This window comes from Peromyscus leucopus, chromosome X, assembly GCF_004664715.2.
Source record: "Peromyscus leucopus breed LL Stock chromosome X, UCI_PerLeu_2.1, whole genome shotgun sequence".
Taxonomy (NCBI): Eukaryota; Metazoa; Chordata; class Mammalia; order Rodentia; family Cricetidae; genus Peromyscus; species Peromyscus leucopus.
In genome coordinates, this window is record NC_051083.1 from 104,955,047 (window position 1) to 104,974,482 (window position 19,436).

The 19,436-nt window shown below is 41.8% G+C and overlaps 1 protein-coding gene across 3 annotated transcripts in view; it reads right to left on the bottom strand.

Annotated features, from left to right (window-relative positions):
• Tmem255a (transmembrane protein 255A) overlaps positions 1–19,436 on the bottom strand; it is a 55,056-nt gene that overhangs the window by 7,124 nt on the left and 28,496 nt on the right. For all 3 annotated transcript variants that reach the window (XM_028893711.2, XM_028893709.2, XM_028893710.2), the window contains 3 exons: positions 19,090–19,178; positions 10,853–11,015; positions 3,988–4,131 (listed from right to left, as the gene is read on the bottom strand). In XM_028893711.2, coding sequence (XP_028749544.1) covers positions 3,988–4,131; positions 10,853–11,015; positions 19,090–19,178 — 396 coding nt within the window. The remainder of the gene's footprint in view (positions 1–3,987; positions 4,132–10,852; positions 11,016–19,089; positions 19,179–19,436) is intronic.

The following is a 19,436-nucleotide window of genomic DNA, read 5'->3' on the forward strand; positions in this document are numbered from 1 at the left end:
TATTAAATGGGCTCAATTTATAATGAGTCACTTTTAATGGCTTCAGTGAAACATCGTGTACTTTCAGGTACTGAATAAAGAACATAAGCAGCGCTGTTTGCATTTTTCATGGGCTGAGATTTTTTAGCTTAAACTTGGCAATTCACCAAATGGACAGGAAAGGGACAAGTCCATGAGTAAAGTAGAGGAACTAACCTAGCATTCCAGACTGGAAAATATGGCCAGGAACCTTCATTGTTTTAGATAAAACTACACTGAGTTCAGTTTCCGAGCAGAAGTAGGAAGTGATAATGCCCTATAGAATTTAGCTGAAACAGAAGGGGTCGTGGGGAAATGATCTCAAAGGGCAAGAGAAGCAGTGCCGGGGAGAAAAGAACGGAGACTAAAGCCGTCTCAGCATATAGCCTTCCTGTTCTGAAGTACAGGAAGTTCATTAGAAGTGAGGAATTGGAATGCAAGATTGAAATAGTCTGTTGCCTCACACTCAGAGCTCACAACTTCCTCAGGGCCAACTTACCCACAACAAATTCTTGCCCATTTCTGACCACAAGAAATGTTTCCTAGCCTTCCTAGTAGGATCATTACACAGTGAAGACATGATTTTGAGGGACTCAAACAAACCCCTGTGAGGGGCTGGTGAGATGGCTAATCCAGTAAAAGGCACTTGTCACCAAGCTTGACCTGAATTTGACTTGGGACCCACATGGTGGAAGGAGAAAACCAACTCCTGCAAGTTGTCCTCATTGCTTCACAAGTATGTCCTGGGATACATGTACACACACACACACACACACACACACACACACACACACACACACACAATTAATTAGTTGATTAAAACCATGAATCTTTCTCATTCTTCTATTAACCGAGAGAGAGAGAGAGAGAGAGAGAGAGAGAGAGAGAGAGAGAGAGAGAGAGAGAGAATAGAAATGATCAAATCAGAGTCACAGAGATAATCTTATTTATAAATGAACAAAATAGGGTCTGGAGGGATGGCTCAGAGGTTAATAGCACTGGCTGCTCTTCCATAGGACCTGAGTTCAATTCCCAGTACCCACATGGCGACTCACAACTCTCTATAACTCCAGTTCCAGGGAACCTGACACCCTCACACAGACATACGTGTAGGTAAAAAACACCAATGTCTAAGTACCTTAAAGAGGGATTTCCTATTAAGAGTTTGTGGATGCCGTGCGGTGGTGGCACACGCCTTTAATCCCAGCACTCGGGAGGCAGAGCCAGGCGGATCTCTGTGAGTTCGAGGCCAGCCTGGGCTACCAAGTGAGTTCCAGGAAAGGCGCAAAGCTACACAGAGAAACCCTGTCTCAAAAAACCAAAAAAATAAAATAAAAAAAAGAGTTTGTGGGTAAACTGGGTGGTGGTGGCACACACCTTTAATCCCAGAACTCTGGAAGCAGAGGCAGGCGGATCTCTGTGAGTTCCAGGCCAGCCTGGTCTACAAAGGGAGTTCCAGGACAGACTCCAAAGCTACCCAGAGAAACCCTGTCTTGAACCCCCCCAAACAAAAGAGTTTGTGGTAACTGTCACATGGGATATTAGTATTACTAGTTAGAAGGTTCATCACGAAGTTCAACTTCCTAAAATCAATAGAATTTACTTTGATATGAAAATAAAAATAGCTCATTATGGAGGCTCACACCTATATTCCCAGCATTTAGGAGGTTGAATCATAAGTACTGCTACAAATTCAAGGCCGGCTTTTCTATCTAGTGAAACCTTGTCTCAAAAGGAACCATAGGAATCTGTGAAATGGTTCAACAAACAAAGGTGCTTGCCTCCAAGTTTGATGACCCGAGTTTGATTCCTAGAGCATGCATGGTGGAAGGAGAGAACAAGTTGTCCTCTGACCTCCACACATATGCTGTGACACACACATGCACACACACAGACACCACAATACACACACACTAAATAACTGTTTTTAGAAATAAAAAGAAGAAATAAAGAGAGAAATAGGAAGGAAGGAAGGAAGGAAGGAAGGAAGGAAGGAAGGAAGGAAGGAAGGAAGGGAGGGAGGGAGGGAGGGAGGGAGGGAGGGAGGGAGGGAGGGAGGGAGGAAGGAAGAGAAAGAGAGAGAGAGGGAGGGAGGAGGGAGGGAGGGAGGGAGGGAGGGAGGAAGGAAGGAAGGAAGGAAGGAAGGAAGGAAGGAAGGAAGGAAGGAAGGAAGGAAAGGAAAGGAAAAATAGAAGACTTCTTGTGTTGGGCCCACAATCTCTCCTTCCTAGGATGGTTTGTTTTATTATTGAGGCCCCAAGGGAATGGTACCATCCCTGTGTAAATTTCAACATACCTAAATTCTCTTAAAAGAGAAATATGTTGCCTCTGTCACTACTGAAATTATGCTCTTCTTTGTAGTTGCCTTTTTGAGCAAAAATGATTGGATAAGAAGTACTAGAGCCATCTTCCTGTAGCTAATAAGGCTTTAGTCAAATTCTAATATAATTTTTCTAAGCCTTAATGCTCTCTGCTAGAAGTGATACTGTATTTAACAGTAGTGAACATGTCTATATTCATATTATATTACTATAAAGCCATAGACCACTCCAAACCAAATGCAACTAATAATTTTAAAGTTTCAATTATTTCGTTAAACTAAAGCTGAAATTAGGTTCTCCAAGGATTTCAGCCTAGCAAACATTAGCTAAGAAAGTGATGCTTTATGTCCCCTTGTGTCACTTATGGGCTGTAATCAATTGAAGAAAAAATCATTTGGAGTTTCTTTCCTTTAAAGGGATTTTCTGGGGGCTGGAGAGATGGCTCAGAGCACTGGCTGCTCTTCCAGAGGTCCTGAGTTCAATTCCCAGCAACCGCATGGTGCTTCATAATCATCTATAATGAGATCTGGTGCCCTTTTCCTGAATAAAGGCATACATGCAAACAGAACACTGTATACATAATGCATAAACAAATCTTTTTTAAAAAATAATAAAATAAAAGGATTTTCCTATGTTCTCAGTTTTTGGTTGGCCAGGTTTTAGTGTCATACTTGGCCAATAGTTTACAATGACTTACATAGTTTAGAAGGTTCAGATATTGAACCTAAAGGTTCAAATATTGAAGGTTTAGTCCCCAGCACTCTGAGGGGGTAATGTAACATTTACAAGCCTACACAATATGGCCAGTTGGTCACAGACTGAAGCCTCCAAAACTGTGAGCAAAAATAACCCTCTCCCATTTAAGAGTTGATTATGGTCTAGCACAATCACTGTTCATATGCAAAGACCCATTTGACATGTTTTTTCAAAGTGCCTCCTCACTGCACACAGTGAGTTTCTTTTGCCCTTTTTATGCCTCCATTTCTCTACAGTTAGTCACATCTCAAAAGAAAAGGTTGAAAATGGGAAATTTTTTTGTTGTTTTTTTGTTTTTCAAGACAGGGTTTCTCTGTGTAGTTTTGGTGCCTGTCCTGGGTCTCACTCTGTAGACCAGGCTGGCCTCGGACTCACAGAGATCCACCTGGCTCTGCCTCCCGAGTGCTGGGATTAAAGTTGTGTGCAAAGGGACTTCCTCATTAGAGGTCTGATTCATACCTCTGTGTGACTGAGAACACACTTGGGTCAAGCATCAGGGCTATGCCTCTCCCCATGGCCAAAGCCACTGTTGAATAGGCGTCCATGGTAACTTACTCAAGCTGCCATCTCGCAGCCAAATTGTCTTCTCTTAGTGTGTTTAAATACAATCTGGGATACTTCACTCCTACCATCCTCCTCTGGTTTCCTCCCATTCCATTTCTTCTCTCATGCTCCTCCCACTTCCCTGCTCCTTCCATCATTGCCTCCCTGCAGGTCCTTAATCTAGTCACTGGTTCCTCCAAGCTGATGAAGTCCATTGGGGTAGAGTGTCTGCCTAATTCCTATCAATTCCAAAAGCAATGGGAAAGGTCTATAAATAAGTCAGGAACAATAACAAGGATGGGGTTACAGCAAAGAGAGCAAAGCGGGTTTTTTCTCTCTCCAAACATACCTGAAAGTCATAAGCAGAATAAGGTGGCAGGTGAGGAGGGCTATGGTAGTAGGTATTGTACGATGCCACCTGGGGACGAGCATAGTAAGAAACAGTAGGATGGGCATTTTCAACAGAGCAATTCAGTGCTGGAAGAGTAGGGTTCTGCAGAAAAACAAATTAGAAACAATATATTATACACCAGCATCATTGCATGAATGGTTAAATTAAGCCATATCACAGACATATTATAGCATATCACCCAGCTATTGATAAACAAAGATTTGTATTTAGTGATATAAACAAATATTCCTGATATTTGTATATAATAGTGATATTATGAAATAGTGGTATTTAGTGATTAAAAAAATACTTGTATTTAGGTAAACAAAGACCTATATTTAGTGACAGGGAAAGCTGTCCAGAGTATCCTGTTATTTGTTCTCTATTTATGGGTTTTTTGCCTATATGTATGTCTGTGCACCCACACATGTGGCTGGAAGAGAATGTCAGGTTCCCTGGAACTGGAGTTACAGATGATTGTGAGCCTCTCTGTGGGTGCTGAGAATTCCAGGACCTCTGGAAGAGCAGCCAGTCCTCTTAAGCACTGTGCCATCGCTCCAGCCCCTGTTGTCATTTTTTTTTTTAGCTCTACGGAGCTAGAAATATAGCTCAGTGGTAGAGCATTTGCCTAATATGTGCAAGGCCTTGGGTTCAATCCCCAGTACTGTGAAAAGAAAGGCTACTGGTATAAATTAATGTAGTGTGCTCTCATTTATGTTTAAAAACCTCAGTTACATATTTATGTGTGTGAATGCAAAGAAATTAATTTGGAAATATTAATTTCCAAATTACTTACCTCTGCAGAGGAAAGTAATATTTGGAGGAAAATGGAAACTCAACTTTCTATTATATATGCCAATATTTTTCCAATTAATACATATTGGGTCATTTTTTCTTAAACTTTATATTTGTCTTAGATTTATGTATTTGATTTTATGTGTATGAGTGTTTTGCCTTCATGTCTCTATGTGCACCACATGTGTGCCTGGTGCCCACAGAGGTTAGAAGAGGGTATCAGATTCCCTAAAACTAGCATTGCAGATGCTTGTGAGCTACCATGTAGGTGCTGGGAACCCAACCTCGGTCCTCTGCAGTAGCAACAAGTGCTCTTATCCACAGAGCAATCTCTCCAATCCCCTCCACTTAAAAAAAAAAAGATTTATATTTATTTATGTGTGTATGTGTACATGCATGCATGTATGTGCATGTGTCTGTATGTGAATGTGTGAGACCCCTGGAGATGGAGTTACAGGTGGTTGTGAGCCACCACGTAGGTAGTAAAACAGAACTTCGGTCTTCTGCAAGAGCAGCAAGTACCCTTAACCCTTGATCCAGTACTCCACTACCCACACCCCACAACTTTTTAGCCTGAAAATCCCAATCTACAGAAACGTTGAAATCATTTTGGTAACACTTTCATTATTTTTGCAAATACAGCAGTGTGTGGATGCTTTCGATCTTTGCTACAATCTGCTGGCAGGCGTAGCCCTTTCAGAGTTAAAGCCACTGTCATCCAGGCTAGAGACCTGCTCAGTAGCTCCCAAGTAGAACTGTGCTTTGTACCACAGGGCTCCAAGTGAGGAGCAAATGGGTTTCTTTTCCATTTCCCATGTCATAGAACCCTCTTCCATTTGTGTGGACAGGCAAGAGCTGTCTGCAAGATGGATTTCTTCCTTCCAGAACATATCTACTCCACGTTAACACCAAGCAGGAGCTTCCTCTGAAGCCGTGAAAATGTGTGGGTAGGATTTGGCAGCAGCAGGCAAGCATGTCAAGGTGTTGACAGGGATAGTCCATTACAGAAAGTTTCAGCACAGTTCTGTTGCTCCGTTGCTTGGGGTGGATTACAGTTCACATCCCTAGGGGTGTGAAGAGCTATAGGCCTCAGTCATTAATTACAATGCACCTCACAGATGCCTCTTATGTGGGAGAGGCCTGAGATCTTGTCTTACTTTACAGAGGAAGATCTCTGGGAAGTGTCCTTCTTTCTCCCCCAAAATTCTAAGAAGACATTCCACCCCTGAGGAAGTACCAGAAAGTATGTTTCTTTGGTCTCCTGTCCACTAGAAACCTACCCGGCCATCTGTTACAAAACAAAACCATTTATTCAGATAAATCAAACCTAAACACAGGAGTGCAATCCAACAATGTAACTACATCTTTAAAGGGGGTCCAGGATCATGTCTGAAAGAAACTGAACTATTACAGAGAAAGAAGCACAGAAGAACACGTAGAGGAGGAGTAAGTGAGCCCCAGAAAGATGCTCAACAGTCCAGGCCAGAGGGGAGAGTGAAAATGGGCAGGGCAGTAATGGTAAAATAGATGGGCAGGGATGAAGCAACATAGATGGCCATATGATCTGGTTATAGTTCAAATAGATGGCAGGATTTTAAAACATGCTTGTCAGTATTCATATGTTCACATAGGAGTGTGTGTGTGTGTGTGTGTGTGTGTGTGTGTGTGTGTGTGTGTGTGTGTGTTTAAGCTGAAATAATTCTGAAACTCAAATTTTAAGATTCCACTCCCCCATTGTTGATCAGGAACTTTCTGAGCTCGTCAAACCAAAGGTTACTCAGAGGCACAGGAAACAGTGAAAGCAATCTTCCCTGACGAAACTGTGTCTACTGACAATGGTCATGGACTTTGGAAAGAGTGCCACTTGTATTCTTCAATAACTCATGCTAAACCAGAGATACCACTCAGGAACAGAATGGACAGCTATGTTCACTTTTTAAAGATTCCTCTGAAATCCTCCTATCTTTGATCAACAAACATTGCATTGAACATTTCCTTAGGATCACTCTCAAGCATTCGTGGTTAGGGTGTGAAGACATCCTTTTTCATTTCAGGATTCTGCAACGACTCTGCAAACAGTGGCTCCTAGCCCATTGGATTTAAGTGCTGCCAGCTCACAGCACTTGGCTCCTATCCTTCCATCAGCCAGCACCCTTGAGCCTCTCTACAGACTCCAGGGCACTGTAATAAGGGAGCAGACATGCCAGTCACCAACTGCATTTGGACCTGGGTCAAGGATTTTGTTTCGGCTCACACATTTGTATTCTAGGACTTTCTCCATCATGTTCTCATTTTGATGACATCATCTCCTTGGTGGCCTTATGTCCTACTCCCACTAGAATTCTCTTAGTCCATGAACCAACCATCTTGTGCCATGATCTTTGCTTTCATCTTCTCATTTCCCCCGTGGGTCTCTGACAGAGCTTCCAGGCTTATGGTTTAATGACATTCAGTATTTCCCTTGCTTTCCACCCTTACTATTAAGGAAGCTCCCAAGCAAACCACATATGATGTTTGTTACAAAACTTGAAGAAGCAGAAAGGTCTGGACAAATGTCAGTTGGGGAAGAAGGAATAGAGTAGAAAGAGTCAATCTGGGCTCTAGTCCACATTTTGCTACTTAGTTCTGGACAAACCACTTGAGCCTGCTTGATCTGTTTTCTCATCTGTCAAGTGGTTCTAGTACTTAAGATCTCCTCAAAGTGAATGTTGAAGGCATCTAATGAAGATTAAACAACAGTAAATGTACAATGGCCTTTGGGAAGGGCACATGGCCACTATCAGAGCCATCCACAGAGTCCCCTATCTTCCGCACATAAAAAAAAAAAACTGAAGTGAAGAATTCAGAGGTAGACCTATGTATATGAGCTTAACTTATTTTTGACAAGAAAACTAAGAGATAAATGGGGAAAGGGTAGTCTCTTAAACATATGTGCCGCAGTAAATCATGCATCTGGTAAGGGTTTAGTATCTCTAGCAGGAGAAGAATGCTTATAACTCAACAGCAAAAAGAAGAAGCACAAGCTTAAATCTTAGTGCTCAGGAGGCTGAAGCAGGAGGATTGTGCATTTTTTAATCATATAGAGAAAGGATTATGCATTTGAGGCTAGCCTGGGCTGTCTCTAAAAAACAGATAGGTAGGTAGATAGATAAATAGATAGATAGATAGATAGATAGATAGATAGATAGATAGATAGATAGATAGACGGACAGGCAGACAGATAGATGTAAAAAACTAAGATGGACAATTTTTCTAAAGAACATAAATACATTGTCAGGCCTGCCATTATCGGCTACTATAGAAATGCCGGTGAAAACTACAATGGTGTACCTGCTAGAATCTTTTGTCAATGAGGGTGTAGAGGAGTTGGAATCCTTGTATACTAATGGCAGGAATATGAAATATCTGATGAGGAAACTAGATTGTCTCTTTCTCTGGAAGCTAAACATAAAAACACCATACAACCCAAAACTTCCACTTCAAGTTTACATGAAAAAAACGGACATTTATATGAATGTTTGTAATAGCATTTCCCCTTGGCCAAAAGGTGGGAACAAATGTCCATCAATCAATTTAAAAAGGTAAATAAAATGTGGCATGTCCATAGGATGAAATATCATTCAGCCACTAAAAGTAGTGAGTCACTGGTATATGCTGAAAGGGAGATGCATCTTCAAAGGAGTCACAGAGAACTTCGTGTATTGTATTAGTCTGTTTGTAGGAAACATCCAGAAGAGACATCCCTAAAGACAGCAGATTAGTGGTTTCTGATGGTTCAGGACAAGAGGAATAAGGAGTAGCTGACTAATGGTTACAGGTTTCAGGTAATGAAAGTGCCATAGGACTAAGTAGAGATGAAAACCATGTGGCATTTTGAGTGTACTGAATCACTGAATTGTACACTTAAAAGAGGCTGATGTTGTCATTGAGATGTCCTCCTGGATTTTTTTTAAGCTGAGGGAAATCAACCTTGGAAGGGCTTTATTTCTTAGAACACCACCTCCTAAATCCTTCCTTCTTCCCAACTTGCAGAACTTTCTTGAAGAAAGTTGTCTTTCTTAGGCACACTTTGACTTCACATCCCAATTCCTTTTGCCACCATGGAAAATTATCGAATCTTTCACTCAGAGAAATTACTTAATACAAGGTTTTAACACCTCTGTAGCGTATTAGCCAGCCTATTTAAGATGTTACTATCTGGGTCTGGCTCGGTGGTAAAGAACATGTATTGTTCTTATAGAGGACACAAGTTCAATTCCCAGCACCCACGCTGCTTGTAACTCCAGCCCCAGGGGATTCCCCTTCTCTCAGGCACATGCACATATACAGACAAACACATATATAAAACACATAAATAAATAATAATAATATAAAAAATTAAATGTTACTATCTTAATTTTGAAAAGAGACAAGAAAAAAGGGAGCAATGCCTATCCAAAAATATGGGAAAAAAAACTAGAATTTTTAGCACCATGACTTTATGAGGTAAAATCAGAGTGAGGGACACCTTGTAGGTAAAGCAACATTCATGCATCACTGCAGCTTTTCCTACCCCTCCTATTCAGGCAGTCCCCACCACTATGAGACTCTTCTGGGAAAAGCATCCAAGGAGAATGGCAATTCTTTTTCTCCAAAGAAGCTTCAAGCCAGAAACAGCTGTCTCCTAAACACTTCCTTGGGCCCCGGGTGACAGGAACTCCTTCTCTCTCCTAGCATGACAGCTGTGTGAATGCTTACCTTACTCCTTAGTGTATTCACGGGAGATGGAGAGAAGAGAGAATGATAGACTGGGGATGGACAGGGAAGGATTTCTCATTGACAGATTCACCAGCGGGATACCCAATATTCCTAATCAGGTCAGTTCTACTGGGGACTTAGTAACCAGAACTCAGTTGTTTCTCTTATCCTGGGTGCCTTTCATTTTACCATCACTACCTTTTTGACTATCTATCTGGGATCAGATTAGAGACTGCTATTCAAGATCCTGTTTTGGGGGGACCCCAAAAGGAACATAAATAGCCAAGGGTCTAGAAATTGCCTGTCTTACTTCCTTGGGTCAAGAGAAAGTCCCTTTTAGGCACAAAATAATTTTCTAAGGATATGTGAAGTGGTGGTCCTCAACCCCGCCTACAGATCAGAATCACCAGGGGAACTCTCAAGAAACCATTCAGAGATGGATTTCCATTTACACCAACTGAATCAGAATGTCTGCAGAAAGGACCCAAGCATGTGAACGTATTTTATTTTGTTTTGCTTTGCTTTTTAATACTCCAGGTGATTCTAATATGAAACCAGGTTAATAACCATAGCTCAAAACTAACAGCTCCATAATTGGAGATCAAAGTTTACCAGCATAGCAAATAAATTATTAGAAATGTTTTGAAAGCAAAAGAGAATAGGGTATCCTCTGTTATCGAGGGAGCATACATTATTGAGGGTTCTGAGTGCTGGTGTGCATTTGCAGTCATGCACATGAATATGGAGAAGACGTCAAAGAGAGGAACAGGAATGTGGGTAGACTGGGGTTGAAGGCAAGATCTGGCAAGCAGCTTAGCCTGGGGCTGAGTCTTCAGGTACAAAAAGAGAGAAAAGCCTCGATGCCTTTACTGGAGAAACTGCATGGTGGAATTCCTGTAGGAGACTAGCATTGATCTTACCTACAGCTAAACATAAACTCTCTTTCCTTCATTGTCTCCCAAAGATCATTAAGGAGAAAACTAACCAGGAAAGTTCAAAGTGTGGAGAAGGTATAATAGATTGTTTGCACAAGCAGAGTGAATGGGAAGTCTGAAAACTCCCCCCCCCCCTCAAGTGTGCCTCAAGATAACAGGAAGTTCATGTTAACAAGAAATATACACAGATTGATGGCATTTCTCACTCCAACTTGAGATAGATGAAGGCAGCTACATACGCTACCTTCTGATTCCTCCCTTGAAATTATGTAGCTCCATGGCCCCTAACATCCTAGCCTCGTTCCCCATCTCCAAACAGAAGGCACTGCGAATTGCAAAGTCGCTTTCTCTCTTACCATATCCTTAAATCCTCCGAGGACTGCAGCAGTGATGATACCCAGGAACAGGCCAACGATGTTGAGGATGGTAGCAGACCAGAGTAGATGGTACAGGTGGATGATGTCCTGGCAGCTGCTGACATCAATGTATTCATAGTACCCACCAGTGATTTCCACCCTGCTGCATGGGGAGAAGCACACTACAGTCAGTCTCCTAGGAGCAGAAAATCTCCCTCCATTGCCACCACCACCAGGATCTGACTACTGTGTAGCTCAGGGAAAAAAAAAAGATGCCTAGGAAAGTGGGGCTCTGTTGTAAGGGGTATCATTGCAGTTGGCTTGGAGTGTGCAACAAAACAATAAATCAAAGTGTGGTTGGTGTGTGTCTAAAAATGTTGCCTGTTGGAGAGACTCTTGTAACCATCACTAACACTGACTAAATAACATTTATTGACACATTATCTATCAGGCTCAGTGCTTAGCATTTCACATATGTCAATTCAGTAAATCTGGGCGGTCTAATATGGTAGTTACTAGCCAGATGTGACTACTTAGTAAGTAAATTTTGAAATTCAAGCATTTGTTCTTCTCATGTTTCAAGTGTTTCCTAGCCATATGTAGATAGTGGTTATTGGACTGGACAGAGCATATTATAAAGAATTTTTATTATCACAGCAATGCCTGTCAACACTGCAAATGCTTATAATATTCTATAAGGTAGAGAAGCGGTTCTCAACCTCTGGATAAAGACCCCCTTACAGGTCAAACGACCCTTTTACAGTAGCAAAATTACAGTTATGAAATAGCAACAAAGCTAATTTTATGGTTGGGAGATACCACAACATGAGGAACTGTGTTAAAGGTTTGCAGCCTTAGGAACCCTGAGAACCACTAAGGCAGATGTTGTTACACTTCCACTTTTCAAATGAAGGAAGTGAAGCACAGGGAGGGAACTTGGTCAAGTCATAAGTGGTAAAGCTGAACTCCGATTGAGGCTTCAAAGACTTCAATGCCTCCCCTTTCAAAAGCAACACCCCACCCCACCCCCGCAAATGTTCGATGTGCTAATGCACTACTAAAACTGAGCTGTAACACAAAACTCAGAGTATCATGTCCTTGGAGAGGTCTTCCTCGGCTACCTTGTCTAAAGATGCTCACACTCAGCCTAGTTACTCTGAGTCACATTACTTGATACAGACTGATTTGTACTCTCTATCAACAAATACATATGTGGAAGACATAATCTCCGCAGGTTCTGCATCTACAAATTCAATCAGCCATGGATTAAAAATTTAAAGTATGGGTCTGTATGAACATATATAGATCATTTCCTGTTGTTATTCCATAAATAATATAGTATAATACCTCATATCATGACATTTACATTGGGTTAGGAATTATAATTAATCTAAAGGTGATTTAAAATATATAGAAAGCTGTGTGTAGGTTGTGGAGGTTATAGTATCCATTTTATGCAAAGAACTTCAGCAACTACAGATTTTTGTCTCAGTGAGGGAGAAGGAGCTAGAACCAATCATCTCTCTTGTGCTGAGGGATGAGTGACAAGATAAACTCACTGGTTTACTAAGCTAAACTTGGGCAGAATAATTTCTTTGCTCTATCTCTGCTCTTTCTGGGGTGAAGAGACATGTGTTCATATCTCAGGAAAAAAACTCACACAACTGCCATGCATGACACCCATTTGGTACTGCATAAATACCTGATAAAGGAATTAAATGGAAATCCCTGTCCTTCTGGATAATGCAAAGCAGCTAACGTGAAACATGGTGCTTAAAATTAAACATACGATGCAATTCCCTAACATCTGAAGGCTATTACATGAGACTTCCCTGTTATTGGAATACCAAAAATGAAAAAAAATTACCAAAACAAAATCAAGGGTTAATCTCCAAAATGAACCAGAGAGGGATTATTCATGCAAGATTGACTTTTTAAGTTTACAAATAAATTTAACTTAGGATTATTTAAAAACAATTTCTCTAAGGAAATCAGTGTGGTTACAGGGCAGACTACATCAGAATCACCAATGTGTGTATTTACATGTGTCTGCCTGTGTGCATCAACTGTTTTCTTTGTGTGTGGTTATGAATGTATGTGCTAGCTTACAGAAACACCAGAGGGCATTGGATCCCCAGAAACTGGAGTTACAGGCAGAAGACCGACCGACCTTGGTTTCCGAAGCATCCATATCAGGCAGCTCACAACTGCCTGTAACTCCAGTTAACCACTGAGCTGTGTCTCAAGCCCCTCAGAGTAGAATTTTAAGAGTACTTGAAGTCATCTGAATTTAAATTGAATTTCAATATCTTTAGGAACATATCTGAAGAGCCCATTCATCAGCATACCTTGAGTGTCTCCTATGAATTGGCACTGGTGGTGGGGAAGGAGAGTGTACACATTACTTATTACCCCCCAAAGATGCATCTGTACAGGTTCAATCCCTTTGAAAAGGGCAGGTATATGTACAATGGTGAGTGCTGGGTTGTAGAGGCACATTAGTGGCTTCGAAGCCACCTTCTGACATCCTCCCAATTATCTTGCCTACCTTCTAGGCTACTGAGCGTAAGTGAATAGTACATATAGGAAGGCAGTATACCCTAGTAAACTCAGGAGTCAAGCTGCATTTGAATCCTGGCTGACAAAAACATTTTTAACTTCTCTGAGCCTGGGAGACCTAATTAGAATGTTGCATGACCAAGCCTGGTAGATGGCTTGGTATATAAAAAGGCTTGCCTTGTAAGCTTGATGACCTGAGTGCTATCCACAGAACCCACATTTTAAAAGTCAGATGTGGGAGCATCTGTAATCCCAGCACTCCTATGGCAAGATGGAAAGAGGAGCCAGAATTGGCTGGAAGCTTGCAGGCCAGCTAGCAGAGGCAGAAATAAACTAGGAGACCCTGCCTTATTAAGATGGAAGGTGAGGACTGACCCCTCCACACATGCATGGTGTGTGTGCACGGGCACACACACACACACACACACACACACACACACACACATTAAAATTTAAAAGGCTGTGTATAAAGCAGTACTCTAGCACATAACAAGTAGGAAAACTTTTTTCCTTATGAGAGCCACTGTCTGGAAACATAATTCGGACTTTTGAACCACATGTTTAAAGACACTAATGTTTTAAATGCACATGCCTCAACATGGAGTTGTGAGTAGTTCATTTAAATCTATAATAATTTGGGACTTGATATGGAGCATTTGTCTAGCATGTACCGGTCCCCTGGTTCCATCTTTGGCACTTCAAAAAAAGAAAAGAGTAGTCAATTTTCCAGATTATAGTTGGTTTCAATTTGAGTGGGTTCAGCAGCTATTTAATTTTTAAAAACTGAATCATGAAGCAAAAGAAAGTTAATGGTTAATCATAGTATAGGTTTTAGCAAATTAATGTGGTTTCCTTCTATTTGAGAGTCATGATTTCATTTGGTCCACTTTCTGGGGAAAAAATGTACCCTAAAATTATATTGTATCTTTTGCCTTCATTGGGCCTCCATGACTGCCAGGCACTCCCGCCAGACTCTATCAATACTTGGTTAATCTTCCTAAAATGTTTTCTAAAACTTGAAGTCATTCGTTGTTTTTTTTTTTTTTTCTCAAAACTTTTTCATGGCTCTTCACTATCAGAAAGACAAAAAAATGATCCAGGGCTGATGCAAATGCTCAGTGGGAAAAGACACTTGCTGCCAAACCTGATGACTTCCACAAGTTATCATCTGATGTATACATGTGCACTGTGGCATGTACACACACACACACACACACACACACACACACAATACATAAATATATCATAAGAAAAAAATTTAAATGAAAAATTGTCCAAATTTCCATCTGCTACAATCTGGGTTAAAAATGCAGTGCACACTCTAGCTAAGCTATAGTTCTCCAGAGACCCAGGCTGGAACTGCTGGGAGCTTCCTCAAAACCTTTGTTCAGATTTTTCCCTTCTAGAAGATACTGTCTTCAGTTCCCAGCCTGTCTAGATCCCCCATTGGCTCAAAGTTTCAACAGGGCCTTCTCAAGGACTCCAATACCCATTCATGAGATTTTCCCCTGAACACCCACAGCCTCAGACAGTCTTTTCTTTTTTCTTCATTGGTTATTAGTTTTCCATCTAAGCTAATATGTATTGAGAGGCTGCTCCATGCTGAGTAGTACAGTATAACCAAGTCCAAGGCCACCGTGATGTCTGTCTCTGTTAAACTTGTAACCTCTTGAAAGAGACAGCCATCTCTCACACTACATCTTTTTTATGTCTCTCCTGCTGCCTAGAACAGTGCTAGAAATTTTAAAGACCATGGATGAATACACAGTGAATGAGTAACTGAGTGCAAAGTCTTATCATTGCATTGATCAGGACAGTGCTCATTAGAAATGGGCTCGCTTTCCCTTGCACTCCACTCACTGGGTGGGCCAAATTACTACTTAACTCAGGCACTAGCAGGTGATCTTGGGGAAAGCAAGAAGGTGTCTTTCTGTTCTTCACTAAGAGAAAGTCAACTTGGAGTGGTAATTCATCTTCTCCTCTCGGTCCTTCCCCTTCTCTATCTCTCTCTGCCTCCCTCCCTCCATACCTCCCTCCTTCCCTCCTTTCCTCCCTGTCTCTCTCATTCACCCTATTTTCAAGTTCCCCTTCTGGCAAACTGAGTTTCTATAGAACAGCCCCTGGCACAGAGTAGGAGTGTCATAAAGGTTTGTTAAAGGGAATGAGGAATGGAAGTAAGCTGTCCTCTATCACTGTATTCCTAGCTGAGGCAGTACAGAAACCACTCGATTTCCTTTAGGCTACACACTGAAAACCAGCGATATTGACTTGACCTCTCCAAAGAGGAGTGACTAGATGGAAGGAAGAGACGTTCTGAAAGGCCACTGCAGAGAAGCTTTGTCCTAGAGAAAGCCACCTTCCTGCACAAAGCTAAATGGAATAATCTATGTTTGGTATTAAACCTCACCACCCATGACGTCAGTGAAGGTCTGCGGGTTCGAGGGGACAGTAGACACTCTGTTTCTGTAGCACTGTACAAATGACTGCCTGATGTTTTTGTTCCCACTTTTTTTTTTCTTGGCCTCCTTTCCAGGAAATGGACTGGAGGAGCTGGCAATTGATTAAAAATAGGCTTCGTGTGAGGAAAACAAATATGCATTCGGCAAAATTAAAGTCTCCAAGCCTCAGAATGCTAGTTGCTAGCTATATTTAGGCCTTGAATTTAACTCTCATTGGCTCTGGCTGAAAAAAAAAAAAACCTGGGTCAAGGAAAAAGCGTTGCCTTCATTGCGAGTCTGTCCTCTATTTAGTCTTATAGCTACTTTCTGAACTGATAGAAATGTAAGCAAGTCCTTTTCTATTGGTTTTGTCCTTGGGATCCTGGCAACTCAGACTTGGGTCTGCCTTCTAGATACATGGCAAACTAAAGCTACTCCCCAGCTTGAAGATCTTTAGGAACAGCATGACCTGTGTCAGTTGCCTCATGTAATATTTTCTTTCTCTGGTGAAAAGAAGGTTTTGTCTTGTTTTGGAGTGGATTGTTTGTTTGTTTGTTTGTTTTGGACAGGGTTTCCCTGTGTAACAGCTCTGGCTGTCCTGAAACTCACTCTGTAGACAAGGCTGGACTTGAACTCACAGAGATCCGCCTGCCTCTACCTCCCGAGTGCTGGGATTAAAGGCGTGTGCTACCACTGCCCGGCTTGTGTCCACTTTCATCAGTTCTTTCTTTAGTCATGCCTGTTCTGGAGGCAGGGGATACTGATGAAGTGGAATTATACCCCCTGCCCTTTGGAAGTCCAGTCTAAAACAACTTCTTAACCAATCCCTTTCTTAAAAACAACACTGGCATGAGTTGCTTTATGAAAGCCGGCTATTGTGAAATTTAGATTAACAAAAAGATAAGTTGGGTTTGTGTCTCCACTGGAAAAAATAGGGAGACAATATTCACCCACAGGCTCAGATAAATGGCATTAAGTAACCTTTTATGTATCTAATCCTTTTTCTGAAACATATCCACTGTAGAGACAAAGCGCGCTCTCTCTCTCTCCCTCTCTCCCTCCCTCCTTCCCTCCCTCCCTTCCTCTCTCCCTCCCTCCCTCCTTCCCTCCCCCTCTCTCTCTGTGTGCAGGAGAGATGACTTCTTATCTCTCTCTCTGAGTCTCCAGCCCCTGCTCAGTTCCTGGCGGCCTCCAGCCCTATTCCATGAGGTCATGGAGCAGGAAGGGAGAGGCATGGGAGAGGTAGGTGGAAAGGAGAGTAGCAAAGAGAGTGGGGAGATAACAAGGGAGTGAACAGAAATAATCCCAACTCTTATGTTTCTTTGATTACTTTCAGAAAAATGAGCTCAAAAAGTATAATGATAGCCTACTCTCAATCATCCCTATTAAGGAGGGACTACCTTTATATATGCTGGTTATTATTACAACAAGAATAATTATGCATCTCCCGTCCACCCCAGATAATCCTTACACCTCGTTTGTGCTTTCGAATTTCTCTTTCTCTGTTGCCAGATATTTCAAGGAAATGAGACTGGTATTAGCAAAAATCATGAAGATCCGTGCTTCTTTCCACTTCCAGCCTGTCAGAGAAACCAGTCTCTGAATATCAACAGGAAGGGAATGTGTAGGAGTACACCACTGCCCTCTAAGGCCTCTCCATCTAGATCCTCTGCTACTTCCTCCCTCCCTCCTTTGGCCTTCAGCTCTCCTACGCGAAGTCTGAAAACAGTCATGCATAGACAAGCATTATCTAACAACACCCTATATGTAGGGCTATTCGCTCATAATCTTTATCACATACTCACACGTCTCTGCCAATTCCACCTTCTAAATTGTTCTTTAAAAGATACTCCCTCTTGCCAGGCAGTGGTGGCGCACACCTTTAGGCCCACACTTGGGAGGCAGAGGCAGGTGGATCTCTGTGAGTTCAAGGCCAGCATGATCTACAAATTGAGTTCCAGGACAGCCAGAAATACACACAGAGAAGCCTGTCTTGAAAAACAAACAAACAAAAAAAAATACTTCCTGCTTTCCATTGCCGCTAAACCAACTTGGTCTAGGTCTCATTCTCTCCAGCATCCCAGCTGTCTGGAGTGTCTGCCAGTTCAACTTCATTTCCTATGCTGTGTACTTCCAATAGCTCCCAGTTGCTTACATGGTCAAGGCCAAAGCGTTCTTTAATATTTGACCTTGGCTCCTGCTTTCCCTTCACCACCCACTGCATTTTTCTATAGCTCCCTGCACTCCTTACCTCCTGACAACTTGCAAGCCTATCTTCCCCACCTTTACCTGTTTTTAGTTTGTATCCTAAAGTCCTCCTTATCTTTTGTCCCTCATTTGCTTAGGGCACCAGGGTCCTTGCTATGTCCACTGATCCTCACTACACTATTAGATTATGTTCGCCTATCAATTGTTCATTGTCTTTCCTACAAGCATGAACTCTGTGTTCTTATCACCTAATGTTTTGAAAGAAAGAACTGGAGGAGATATAACTGGAAGGCAGAGAGTTGGAATGGTACCAACCCTGCTTCAGAGCCTCTGTAGTTTGCTGTCCCCTCTGCTTGAAAACTCTTTTCTTGGGTATCTTCTTGTTTTGCTCTCCAGATTTATTCAGGTCCCTTCACAAATGTCACCTTCACAAAGAGACATCCCATATGTACTTTGTGTACACAGTTTCTCCCTCATTGGTGTCTACCTTTCCTGATTCATTTTTCTTTAGCGCTCTAATCAGACTCAACATTATATTAGGTATTAATGTGTGTTTATATTCTCTTCCCTGCTAGAATATAAGCTCTGCAAGACAAACATTGTTTTAACCACTGCATAATCCTCAGTGTGTAGAACAGGTCCAGGTCATGAGAAGGTACTCAATAAACATTTGTTGGATGCTGTTGAATGTAGATATAGTGCTGAGTTTGAGTCCTACTTGCATTTTCAAGTTCTATATTGTATTTAGTCAATTGTGTATTTCTTCTAAGCTTCACTTTCCTCATCTTTGATGTGCTGATGACTCTACAGACTTTATAGGCAAAATTGAAATGTAAAGAAAGTTAAATGAGATGAAGTTTGCAAAAGTAGCAAGCATGATGCCTTGCACAGAGAAGGTGGGTTAGGTGGAATCTGTGGTAGACCCTAGCCCTTAATTGTATGATTCCCACCATACACCCTTCACCAGCCTTGGCTCTCCTAGCACCCAACATGGCCAAACAATTACTATTGTGTCCATGGCACCACACTCACTTGCCACAGTTGTAGAGGTCGCAGCAGAAGCAGGTGTTGCCCCGGATTCGAGGTGTGCAAAGTCCACGGCTAAGTTGAGGGCAGTTCACCTGAAGACACAAAACAACAATAAGAGAAGCTAGCACTGGGTGGGAGGAGTGGTCCTCTGAGCTGAAACGTGAGTTAGTGACTGATGGAGACAGAAATGATGGCTGGGACATAAGCATACCCATGCAAAAGAAAGATGAGGCTAAGCAGAGAGGTAGCTCCGTTTGTTCATAAAGCAAGCACCTATAGAGCTGGGTGGCAGTAGACAAGAGGAAGAACAGATGGAACAGTATATGGAATACTAAATGGGTATTAGGGGA